This window comes from Triturus cristatus, chromosome 2_1 (assembly GCF_964204655.1).
Source record: "Triturus cristatus chromosome 2_1, aTriCri1.1, whole genome shotgun sequence".
Taxonomy (NCBI): Eukaryota; Metazoa; Chordata; class Amphibia; order Caudata; family Salamandridae; genus Triturus; species Triturus cristatus.
This window is the reverse complement of record NC_140581.1, coordinates 1,160,725,160-1,160,738,685: the sequence shown is the minus strand read 5'-3', so window position 1 is coordinate 1,160,738,685 and position 13,526 is coordinate 1,160,725,160. Positions and strand designations below refer to the sequence as shown.

The 13,526-nt window shown below is 47.2% G+C and overlaps 1 protein-coding gene across 2 annotated transcripts in view; it reads left to right on the top strand.

Moving 5' to 3' along the window:
* TRMO (tRNA methyltransferase O) overlaps nucleotides 1-13,526 on the top strand; it is a 227,917-nt gene that overhangs the window by 178,386 nt on the left and 36,005 nt on the right. For both annotated transcript variants that reach the window (XM_085636606.1, XM_085636607.1), the window contains exon 4: nucleotides 7,331-7,978. In XM_085636606.1, the coding sequence (XP_085492732.1) occupies nucleotides 7,331-7,978 (648 nt within the window). The remainder of the gene's footprint in view (nucleotides 1-7,330; nucleotides 7,979-13,526) is intronic.

The window sequence follows — 13,526 nt, the reverse complement described above, 5'->3', positions numbered from 1 at the left end:
TCTACCAAAGACTCCTCTATATTTATCCATAATGGTGTGTAAGTAGGGGATTTCAACAGCCACTGTGCGCCCTGTTTGCACAGAAACGCCGTCTGATAGCTCCTGAAGGAGGGGAGACCGAGTCCGCCTTTATCCTTTGCTAATTGTAACTTCTTCAGAGAGACTCTGGCCTTCTTACCCTGCCACAGAAAATTCCCAAACACCTGATCTACCTTAGTAAGAAAAGCATTAGAGAACGTCATAGGGAGCATGCTTGCCAAATAATTGACCAACGGAGTCGACATCATTTTAAGCGTCTCTGCTCTACCCCACCAAGAGAGAAACTTTGGTGACCAACCATCAAGCAGTGTAGAAATCTTTTTCAAGGTCAAGTCTTCATTTACTTTCAGCGTGGAAATCAGGTCCTTGTCAAAATCCAGCCCAAGATACTTAAAGCACCGAGGTTGCCACGTAAGCCCGGAATCTCCAATAATCCCCTTATCCCCAACACTGTTCAAAAGTTTGACCTCCGTTTTATCTTTGTTAAGTTTGTATCCAGATACTCTGGAAAAATCTTCAATGTCAGCCATGAGAGCCGGAATTGCTTCGTCCGCTCTTTCCGACATTATCAGGACATCATCAGCATAGGCCGTTAGTTTTATAGTGCAATCACCAAATGGTATACCGGCTATATTCGGATCATGCCGTATATGGTATAAGAACGGTTCAATCGCCAACAGAAAGAGTGAAGGAGACAGGGGGCAACCCTGTCTCGTACCTTGTTTTAAGTGGAAGGGAGAGGAAAAGGATCCACCAGCCCTAACACGTGCAGTCGGGCAACAGTAGAGGGACATTACCAGTTTAGTGAATGACTCTCCTAGATTGAACTTACAGAGAACAGCTCGCAGAAAGGACCAATCCACCTTATCGAACGCTTTTTCAGCATCCAGTGTTATCGCTGCAGTCGGCGTGTCTAAGAGTTTCGCCTTTTCTAATACATGCGCCAGAATTCTTGTGTTGTCACTGGACAAACGGTTCTTAAGGAATCCGGCTTGAGATGGGTGGATCAGCTTCGGAAGAACCCCCTGCAGGCGAGCAGAAAGTATCATGGCCAGGAGTTTGCAATCAATATTAATCAGTGAGATCGGTCTATAATTTTTCGGTAGCGAGGGGTCTTTCCCATCTTTAGGAAGTACCGCTATTATGGCCTCAGCCAAAGTACCTCTCACTTCACCAGAGTCATTAATACCTTTGAATAGTTGGAGGAGGGGGCCAACCAAAAGGGAGGGGAAAGTTTTATAAAATTTTGCCGTAAATCCGTCAGGGCCAGGGGCTTTCCCAACCTTTAAACGTTTAATCGCAGCCTCTATTTCTACAGAGCTGATTGGACCATTCAGATTGATCCGATCTTCCTCCGAAAGCTGTGGGAGATCACACGCATCTAAGTATTCCTTAATTTTAGGTTCCTCTACCGCCTCATTTTTGGCGTAGAGGTCCTCATAAAAAACTCTAAACACCTCCGTTATTTTATCAGGATCCGAGTACGAGTGCCCAGAAGCATCCTTAATGACACTAATCGAGTTCTTCTGGACCTTGAACTTCAAGTATGAGGCGAGGGACTTACCCGCCTTATTAGACTCACAAAGCTTAAATCTCCTGCCCTTGTCGAGCCAGACTCCCGCCCTCTCACTAACTATTTTATTATACTCATATTTTTTATTCGCCAATGCAGCAAGAGACATCTCATCCCTATCTTTTAAATGTTTGATCTCTAAGTTCCTAATGTCCATCTCCAAAGCCTCCAACTTCTCATTGTAAGATTTATTCATTTCTGACCTAAGTTTGATACACACTCCCCTTATAGTACTTTTTAGAGCCTCCCACCTAATGAGATCGGACGTGTCCCCTTGCTTGTTAATCTGAAGATATGATGTTATAGCCTCCTGTACTGTGGCCCGGTGTTTGTCACTAGCCAGGATTTCATCATTCAGCCTCCAAGCTGTCTGACGAGAGGATGGTTTAACATTAGTGAGTGTTAAGGAAATGCATGAATGATCCGATAAAACCCTGGGCTCAATGGTTGTGGAATCCAATCTAGGGACGCCATTTTGTGTGATAAAGAGGAAGTCAATCCGTGAGTATGAGTCGTGTGGTGGAGAATAGAAAGTATAATCTCTCTCCGTGGGGTTCTGGAGTCTCCATGTGTCTATCAAGTGGAAACGCTTACACATACTAAGAAAAGCTTTATGGGCTTTCGTAGATTTAAAGACACAGCGTGAATCCCTATCCAAAATTGCATCTATAGGGAGATTGAAATCCCCAGCTACTATGTGCAACGCAGTATCCGCAATAGTTTCAAGGTGTTTATTTAGTTTGTCCCAAAAGACCAGATCGCTAGTGTTGGGTGCGTACACGCTGGTGACATAGAACTCTATATTATCCTTACTCATCTTGGCCGTGACCCATCTACCATCTGCACTAACTTCGGACGATAAAACCTCCACCTTCGATTTCTTTGCAACAAGTATCAGGACACCATTCTTTTTATTTACAGCCTCTGCACCCACCACCTCATTATAGAATTTATTTCTCATGTGGTAAAACTGCTTTGCCTCAAGCTTCGTCTCCTGGAGCAAGACGATATCACCCTTCAGTCTTTTAACATAATCTAATATCTTCTGTCTCTTCACAGGCTGGTTCAGGCCCTTAACGTTAAGCGACAGTACCTTTAGTCTGTCTAAATTACATGCTCCCACCGGCGAGCCAAATGAGCTATTTATCATCAGGAGGTTGCAACAACATCACAACAAACACATATTTCACGGTGAAATCGTATTTAAATCCCCAGTAAAGCCCAGTACCCCTCACACCCACAAGAAGCAAAAAGATGAGGACCATGCAAGCCGGAGTAAACAACAATAAAAGTAAAAAACAAAGAACACATACACCTACCCAACAAACCCCCTGCCCCCCACCCTTCCCACCCCAACTGAACAAGATAGACATGGTGACTGGAAGGAGAATGCGTCGGAACTCCCCCGTGCATACCTGTAAACTGAGAGAAAGCACCATGGACTTGAGGAACTATCCCTCTTAGATTAAGGCCTGATACAACCCATTAGGCAACAACACCCCCCCACCAGCATAACCCACTTGTACCTCATCAATCAATCCGGACCAGTAGTTTAAAGTCCCCAACAATCCCTACCAACCCCCGTAATAAACCTGTAAAACACTACGCATGACCGTTAACTATGTTGGCCCAGTAAACTGAAACTCCTCTATACAGAAGGTTATAAATCTAAGACATCACACATGGCTAGATACCCTGTGCATCAACCACTGCGTACTGCCAAAAACACTGTTTTGGAGAAAGCCCGGAGACAGAAAATATGCCCTAGGCAGCCTGCCCCCCAGACAGCATTAGAACGTACAAAGCTATGTTCACCCATAACCTGAGGCTGAGGCCTGTGCCGCCGTCCCCAATGAGGCACTTGTGTCCATGTCCTGATCATCCGGGCCCTCCAGCATGCGTTTCAGTTTCAAAGGATCAGAGAAGAAATGAGGGGACCCTTGGATCAAAACACGGTACTTTGCAGGGCCAGCGAACCCATATTGAAAGCCCCTTTTCTTTAGCATTGGTCGCAGCGCCAAGAACGCCTTCCTAAGCTCCACCGTCTCTTTACTGTAGTCCTGCGAAATGTACACCTTGGCTGATTTCCATAAGATATGATTGTTTTTCCTCATGAAACCAAGAATCTGTTCCACGTGTTGATAACGTAATGGCTTGCACACAATTGCTCTGGGCCCTTTCTGGTTTTTATTTATCTGGCCTGGTACTCTATGAGCCCTATCGAACTCCAGTGGATGGTGGAAGGACAGATTAGTAGCCTGGGAGAACCAAGACTCCAGGAAAGCTCCGCAACTAGCATGCTGATCCTCCGACCCCTCCGGAAGGCCAAAAATGCGTAGGTTCCCCCGTCTGTTCCTGTCCTCCAACTCCGCCAGTTTCCGCATAGTGAGATCCGATGAAATGCACAAGCGGGTGATGGCTGCACACGACTTTACTTCGAGATCCTCAAGCCTGCTGATCCTCGACTCTGCCTCCACCAATTTTGCATTGGTTTCACGATTATCCTGCCTGATAGCCGCCACCTCATCTTTAGTAGCCTTAGCCAGTTCCCTAACTTCCTCCAGCTTATTGAGAATCAGATCCGTCGAATCGGGATTACCTTTCGCCCCTTTGCTGGGTGAACTAGGATTTGATTGGTCAGATTTGAGCCTCTTCGTGCTCTTCATCGATTCTTTGCTATCCGCCATGGTAGACCACCGAAAAGACACCTCTGCCAGATAGAAAGTTTCAAATTACATCAACCTGCTCCAGTGGAGTGACTCTTGATAGGCGTTCACTCTGCCGTCCGAAATGGCGTCTTCCCTTCTTCTAGCAATGTGATTGGAGGAACTCAGAACATGGCGCTGATCACGACATGGAGACCAGTGTAGATGGACAGGAAATGGCCGCACCACCACGTATCGAAACCATGGTGCCAGGCAAAAAATCGCAGGCGAGATCACCCAGTGGCCAGGAAGTCATGCAGGCTCAGAGCAACCCAGTCGCGGACAAGAAGTAGAGCTCCGGATTCACCCAGTAGGCCTAGCTCCACCCTGGAGGGAGCCGTTTATTCCATGCGCTCCGCCACAATGACATACACGCCGTAATCATTTGTACACAGGCCGTACTGAAGGTAGTAGAATCGGTCTCACAACTCCACATCCCACATCTTCAGGGTAGGCACACATCCCTCGCAGAACGCAGATAACTCGAAATACTCAAGCACCCCATAGACTCTACAACAGAAGCACGAGGGTTCTCCTTTCATGTCGCGGTATCCGACATTTTGTCAATGCGACATACATCAACGACTGTTTATCGCGCTGCGCAGCTCCTCCATATCACCATAAGTGCGCTCCAGCACCTACAACGGCTGAGATCCAATAGCCTTCACACTTGATCTTGCTCCACTTCGGCGACCGCCCAGCCGCCGACACCTCTCCGGTCACGCGGTCCCGTAGTCTGCCGAAGTCCTCACAGGCATCGATCGGATCGCTTAAGGTCGTGGCCGGGCCGCTTCCCAGCAGCAAAACGGCTCCAAATTTCTCCTCTCAGGCCTCCTCACCTTCCGCTCACATCTTCCGCCCTCCGTTGCTGGAGAAGAGCGGTGAGGCCCGTTCCTCTGCCCTCATTCGTGTATCGCACGGGCAGAGAGAATCACCGAGCCGCCATCTCCTTCGGCGTCCAAACCACGCCCCCCCAAAGTTTCATTTTCAATGTTCCAAACACATTCCACTCATAGACTCGCAACACTCCTTGTTGCCGGCATATTGTTGTCAGTCCTTTGTAACATTTGATGTAATTCACTTGTATTATGATGATGACATGCCAAATGGTACCCACTCTGAACAAGACTCGTATCAAGTCGAAACATCTTGGATCCACTTGCTGATTTCTCAGAATGCATGCACATGCATCATCTCTTGTAGTGTGTGTTGTCTTTACAGAGAATATATGTTTTAGTGCAGTGATGCTGGGACATTCACTAAACGTACGTTAGACTAGCCCACAATGCATGACACATGGCAGGGCTAGAAATAACTGACCTGCCCAGGATGTGTGTGATCTGTTGTTGTAGTCTATTTTGTTTTGTTGTATTTCTTTGTGTGATGTTATGATGACAAGTAGTATCCGTACCCTCTAAGTAACCACCTGTGTAGTATAACTAAACTGTGTTGGTTATTTGTGGAGTTTTCTGTCTCACAAGTTCTGCTGTATATTTAAATTTGACTTCTCTTGCTGGCAAGTACTGCTGCGAACAAAGTGATAGTTATGAAGCTTAGTTGTACTGTATTGGTATCCCCCAAAGTATAGTCTAATTTATTGCCCTTGTGAATTTGCTTTCAGGGTGTGGGTACACTTCTGCTATTATAGTAGAAACCATGCCAAGTAACCATGTTCTCTTGTTTTCTTATTTCAAGGAGTTTCGCTTTTTAAGTCAACTTCCCCTCACCTTAATATTTCTACATTTTTCAACAAACAATATGGCATTTTTTGTTGTTGTGAAGTTGACTGGAAATGGGATAATGGAAATGTCTGATCAACGTAATGTGAATGCAGTCCAGTTTCTTTTCTTTATTTACAATTTAAGTCCCTGTGCGCCTGAAAGGCCCCACTGAGCTTCTATTATGGATCATCTTTGCCATTGCTGGGAGTAAACTGAGCACCTATAGAAATCCAGCTAAACTCGTGCAGGCAACCAGATAAGCTATTAAAGGCGCCTCACCAAGCTCCTGCATGCATCTCACCAAGCTCCTGCATGCACCTCACCGAGCTACTTCAGATACCCAAATGAGCTCCTGTAGGCATCTCACAGAGCTTTTTCAGGTAACCTAAATGAGCTCCTGCAAGCACCTCACAGAGCTCTTCTAGTGAGCTCCAGCAGGCAACTCCCTGAGCTCCCTCATGCACCTGAGCTCCTATAGGCACATCACTGAGCTGCAGGCATCTGATGAGCTCCTGCAAACGGCAACATGAAGTGCACACTCTGCCACACACCCAGTGATGTTCTTCATCTGGACAGACATTGTGATGCAATCAGCTGTGTGATGGATTATTCTTACCAGAATGGTATGCTTCCCACGCATTGTACATGTGAGCAAACTGCAAAACTTCCTGGAGGTTTCTTACTTTAGCGAGACCGCACAACCCTACTAAGCAGTCAAGAAGAGAACCAGACTCCCTCAGTTTGTTTTTCTGGTAGTAGCATCCTTAACCCCTTCGCCGCGGCAGGAATTCCGCCGCGGCGCTGGGGGGATTTGGGGGCAGCGCAGTGGCGCTGTGCTTGTTACGGAACCACTCCGTCACGAGCCACGGTTGAGCTGTGCTCATGACGGAGTGGTTCCGTCACGTCTCCGCCCACTTGCGCTAATCGCCCGCACAGGCGGGGAATTAGCGCCGCGTGGGCGGAGCGGCCGCCAACGGCCGTAGCATGACGGAACCACTCCGTCATGAGCACAGCGCAACCGTGGCTCATGACGGAGTGGTTCCGTCATGAGCGGGGAAGGGGTTAATGACCATATGGAGCATTATTTCAGTCAATGTTATTAAATGAACAAGAAAAACAATTGCATCTGTATTAAGCTTTAGGGGCAAATCGAGTGAACTGTAATATCTGTTGTCATGTACATGATGTCTCTCCTTATGGGCAGTTTGCATTTTTCTGGGAAAATATTAAGATTGTTTTCAATTCCGGTTAATGCTGTGAATTTTAACAGACTTATCTTTCTCTGCATTAAGGTGGAACCATTTACCTCTCTGGAATTGACATGATACATGGAACACCAGTTCTTGACATAAAGCCTTACATCGCAGACTATGACTCTCCACATAATACAAGGCTGTCTCCTAATGAGCTCACAGTGCATGAAGGACAGCACGAGAGGTGCTTGCCAGTTGATGAAGATACCCCCGTTGACTGCAAAGCTGCTGACCTGCTCCTATGTAGTGACGAGCCTGTCCACTCAAGTGGGATAGATGGTTTTGAGGCTGCAAAGCCAATGAAGTCTAAAGAAGATAAAGAAATGTATTTGAACTGTACAGACTATCTGAAGCAAACAAAGAAGCCTGAAGGCAGGTATTCCGACACGGCTCATGTTTGTGAAGAAGATAGCACTTTTCAATCAAAAACTTCTATTCAAGTGGCCAAGCAAGACCTTTTACAGGGGGTATCAAATGAAACCACAGAAAGTGGCATAGACAATAGCATGCAGTCAAGTCTGCCTGAGAACAGACTAGAGATGCAACCTCTGGAAAAATGTACCTCAAAAGGTTCAACAAGCAGTGTTCCATCCTGGGTGAGCAACTCGCCAGTCACCACCTTACATGTTCGTTTTACTCCTCATTCTGAAATGGAACTCAGGACATTTAAAGCTGCTGATGACACAGGTACACCAAAATATTATGTTTTGTTATGAGTTGTTTCTTGGAGTCTGCTTGCTGCAAGGGTCATCTTGTCATTGGTACTGCTAGCTTACACAAACCAACTGAATGATTGCAACTAGTACAGTATGTCTGCCAGCCTATAGGTCTTGATGTTAACCGTGATTAACCTCACACACTGCAACAAACATCAAAGTGAGGTGGAATGCTTAAATATATCTGAGCCAGTGGCGCCCACTCGGCCACTTTTCAGTCTGTTGTTTTCTGGTCACTATGCCACTATAGATAGAAACTAGCCATATGCAAATCTGTCTTAGCCCTGCTCAAGGAGGAACAGTCGAGCCAGACTGCCAGATAAGGTCTCCTCCAGAAGCAAACATAAACAACTACAGACCGATTTTTGTCTATGTAGACCTCACCGGTGAGTTATAGCTTGAGTTCCCTCAGGGCATACCCATTGCACGTAGGGAGCCCACTGCAACAATCAGCATTTCAGACCATTGTTTTTTACCCACTTTTCCACTCCAGACCGAGACCAGCCATATGAAAATCAGACTTGGCCCTTCTCCAATAGGAAAGTGGGTCCCATGCTCACTGCACCACAGGACTCAAGCTATAGTTCATGTGTGCACTGGCCCTGGCCAGACACTTATGAGCTGGACTGTTCATACCATATTGGAACAAGAACAAGACTGTTTTACATACGGCTAGTCTCTCTATAGGTTCATTTAACATTGGTTTCTTAGGATTCATTTGCAAAAACACTCAATCAGTAGCGATATACTGTAACGGATTCTCATAATGCAGAATCTGTGCAAGTTTTGGAGAGCAATCAACAAAGTAATAAGTGAGGGGAAACATTCATGCTAAAAAAGCATATATTGTCAACATACTAAGTCCATGACAAGACCAGTGACGTAAAAGTTCGTAAAAGTTCATAAAAGTGCAGGCGGCGCAGTGCCCCCAAGTTTGAATGGCAAACCCATAAGTAAGCCATGTTTGTAACTGTACGGAGCAAGTTGTAGTTCTGCACATATCTTACAGTGTGATCGATAATTATTTGTAATACCTCAAAGTACCAGCTGAGTGGCTTGGCTGCATGTCAGGTTAGTTCCACAGCCCTAAAGATGCATTTAGGGTGAATTCACATTGCATTAGCAGTCCTCTGTCCACAGCCAAGTCTGAAAAACTAGAGTCCACTCTTTAGAAAAGCCAGGTACACCACAGGACATATTGCATTTCCTACAATCACTTTATCTATAATGAGCTATCTGTAACTGCTCAATAAAAGTGAAGTTAATCTTCGAGATTTAAGGCTATAGAAAAAGTGGGTGCTTAAGTTGGAAATAGAACAGCTCTTCCAGCTACATACCCTGGTGGAATTTCTGACAGGGATTTAATTATGACCTCACTTACTGTTCTGGGCCATGTAATACCTGCAATTCCTATATAAAAGCCTGTATCTAACTTTCTTATTACTGTCATGTGATCCCTCATGCTAGAACCAAGAGCCAAGGTGAAAGGCAGGTGACAGCAGAATTACAGGTGAAATGAAGGTCACACAGCAGAATAACAGCTGCAGTTTAAACAACAAAAATGGAACTGTCTTTTTATACTTCTGATCTGTTTTCCTAAAATGAACACTGATCAGCAGAAGGGTGATAATTTTGGCAATATGTTTATTTTCTTGCATAGTAGAAGTTTATACAGAAATTATAGACTCACCCCGTATGTTTCTACATGTTCTGAACTGCAGCATTTCTAAAATCTGACTTACCTCAAACTGATTCTAATATGTTTGCAGCAAATTACTAATTGCTTTTTGGTGTTTTGATTTTGCACTACAGCTTCGGCTTTTATTTTTCAAATCTGCAACCTTACTATCTTGTTCATATGAAAAATGTAAGCAGTTTGTGAAAAGGGCGATGGTATGACCATGTAGTATGAGAAATAAAAAAGTATTTTTAGCACCATAAACGGATGTTGCAAGTCACTTCGGACTTCAATTACCTTATAAACAAACTCAACCTTCAGCCTTGTTCCTCTGTGTGGTCACAGGACTGCTTATGACTTAAAAATTCCTTGTAATGTACAGAAGCGGGAATTTTATTCCATATATTAGGTTTTTAGGTTAGCAAATAGCGATCAATGCCTCAAAAAGGCACTAGAAAATGTAACAATTTTTTTTAAATATTGTTGAAGGAGAAATTTGGATTCTCATTGTTGGACTTTGCCCGTTCTGCAGGCTCATCCCCAAACTTTCTTCCTTCACCCTCCTGTTTTCTGAACCCATTTTTTGTTGGCATGCAGCACTCTGTATACTTTACCACTGCTACCCAGTGCTAACGTGCTTGTGCCCTCTCCTCCAGACATAGTGAAATTGTCTTATTCCCAATTGGCACATTTAATTTACTTATAAGCCCCTAGTAAAGTGGTACTACCTGTACCCAGGGAAAGTAAATTAAATGCTGCTAGTGGTCCAGCAGCACTGATTGTCCCACCCCCTTAAATAGACCTTTAAACATGTCTCAGGCAGGTCATTGCATCCTGGTTCTGCACTTTTTAAGTTGCTATTTCGACCTCGCAAAATACAATTTTTGCCATACCCAAACCTTCCTTTTTAATACATATAAGTCACCCCTAAGGCGGCCCTGGACACCCAGAGGGTAGGGTGCAGTGTATTTAAAAAGTGGGACATGTACTTTGAAGTTTTAGATTTCTTGGTAGTATAAAACTCTTAAATTAGTTTTTTCACTGCTGCAAGGCCTGCCTCTCCCATTGGATAACATTGGGTTACCTTATTACATTTATTGCATGTGAACTTTCAATTGGGAAGATGTAGACGGGTCTGGGTTGGTGTCTGAAGAATTGTTATTAAAAGCCCTCTTTAATGGTAAGGTTGGATTTTTTTTTTTTTTTTTTTATTTTTAAAAACCTTTATTCGGATATTTCAGAGACACAGCTATTCAGCCGACAACCCGGAGGTTCGGCAGCTCGTCAATCAACATATGTAGTCTTCTATAGCTGTCATGCAGGAGAGAAAAAAGGTTTCAATTTTTAAAGAAAAACATAACGAGCAAGGCAATATACATCATGTGTTCGCGTCAGATCCCACCGATGAGGCGGCCCCATATCCACCATCAGATCAGCCCTCAAGTGTGGAGGGGAGGGAGAGGCAGAGGCACTAACTTTCTATCAGATTTCATCCGCAAAACTCAAGTCGGAAGTGGGGCTAGGGGGAAAGGTGCTCCTCTGGTGGGTCAGTGGCAGGAGGCAGGCAGATGTACCCCCTATACTGGTTCCACCCCCCCCACACCTTGTGCCATTTCTTGGGCCTCCCCCGTGCACAATACACTGTTTTCTCCTGAAACATGCACCAGTCCATGTTGTTCTTCCATGCATCCAGGGTGGGCGGGCTAGGGGATCCCCACAATCGTGCAATATCCCGCTTGGCCACCATATTACCAAGGGTCACCCATTGAGTCTGCGCAGCATCGTAGTCTGTAGGGCCCCACACGTTCAAGAGACAGCGCCGCGCCTCTGAGTGCAACACAATACCCGTGACCTCCTGCATCACAACATGAATCTGCTTCCACAATTCCGCAATCACACCACACTCCCATATAATGTGCAGAAAGGTGCCCACCATCCCGCAGCCCCTCTTACACAGCCCGTCCTCGGAGAAACCCATGTGGACCAACCGGGGGCCAGTGACATAGACTCTGTGGAGTATCTTAAGCTGGACCAGCCGCAGCCTGGCGGGGATGGCAACCTCTTTCGGGGAGGAGACAGCGCACTGCCAGTCCTCATCGTCCAGCTCAAGACCGTCTCTAGTCCACTGGTCCCGCACCCCCAGGAGGAGATCGGTACGGACGTTCACCAGCTTCTTGTAAATGAGAGAGATTGTGCTCTCCGGCACATGGCCGTCCAAGATCCGGTCCTCCAACGGAGAGGATTCAGGCACCTTCTCCCCCTCAACGAGGACCGACCGCAGCGCATGACGTACCTGCGCGTACCGGAAGTATTCCGTGCCCTCTAGCGCATATTCCGTCTGCAGCTCTGTAAACGACTTAATCCGCCCCTTGGCCAGCATGTCCCCCACCCTGGAAATACCAATCAGGTCCCATTTGTCGAAACCCTTAGAGTTCCAGAGTTTCCCCAGCATGTCCGAGTCAAACAGCGGAGTGGCCAGTGTGAGTCTATCCTTCCACCCCAGGGAGTTCGTGACTGCCTTCCACACGTGCACCGCCACCCCGGTCGGCCCCGTGAGGGATCCAGCCGGGGCCCTTGAATAAAGTGCTCTATAGTAGCCACCACCACGCAACAACCACCGGTCCATAGCGAAGCCGGGGCTAAGCGCAGGACCGTAGACTCCGTGGTTGACTGCGCTCAGTTGGGAGGCCCAATAGTATCTCCGGATGTCGGGAAGCGCGATACCCCCGTCATACCAAGGGAGAGTTAGTTTTGCTATCGCTATACGCGGGCGGCCGTCCCACAGCAGCGAACGCTGTAGACTCTCAACCTCCCGAAAGTAACTGGCCGGGACCAGCTCCTGGGTGTTCTGCAGGGCATAGAGAAAGCGGGGAAGCGACATCATTTTAAAGAGCGCCGCACGACCGAGGAGGGAAAGCGGCAGCCGCCTCCAGCCTGCCACGTCCCGCCGCAGGCGCGCCAACGGAGGGAGCAGGTTTCGCTCATACCGTACCGTGGGGTCGGCTGAAATATAGATCCCAAGATACTGAAAGCCCTCCCGGGCGATCTGGATCGGGCAATTCCGCGGGGGAACCGGAGCGTCTCCACACAGGGCGTACAGATATGACTTACCCCAGTTGATGGTGAGCCCCGAGTTCCTCCCGAAGGAAGTCAAGATGTCGCAGACAACTATAAGGGACTTCCGGGGTGAGGTAAGATAGAGCAGAATGTCGTCGGCATAGAGGGAAATGCGGTCCTCGTGATCGGGGGACCAGCGAATCCCCCTCACGTCTGGGTGCCACCGTATCCATGCCGCTAGCGGCTCAAGGGCGAGAGCGAACAACAGCGGCGAGAGGGGACAACCCTGCCTGGTACCCCTTCCCAAGTCGAAGGGATTGGAGGCCCTCCCGTTAACCGCAACTTTGGCGAGAGGTCCTTCGTATAAGAGCCTCACCCAGCCCACAAATCCGGGCCCGAAGCCGAACTTCGCGAGCGCGGCCCACAAATATGCCCACTCAACCGTGTCGAACGCCATCGTTGCGTCGAGCGCCGCCACCACGGCCGGTTCCCGCATCGTCCCGACCCTTGCGATCACACCATGAATGCGCCTAAGATTCAACGCAGTATTCCGATGTGGGATGAATCCAGATTGGTCGGGGTGGATCAGGTCACCGATCACCCTGACTAGCCGGTTTGCGAGGATTTTAGCAAGGATCTTCGGCTCAGCGTTAAGGAGCGAGATCGGCCGGTATGAACTGCACCTGTCTCTAGGCTTGCCATCTTTATGGATGACCACGATCATTGCCAGGCGCTGGTCGAGCGGGAGGGAACCCGTCGCCCGCGCCTCCACAAACATGGCTCG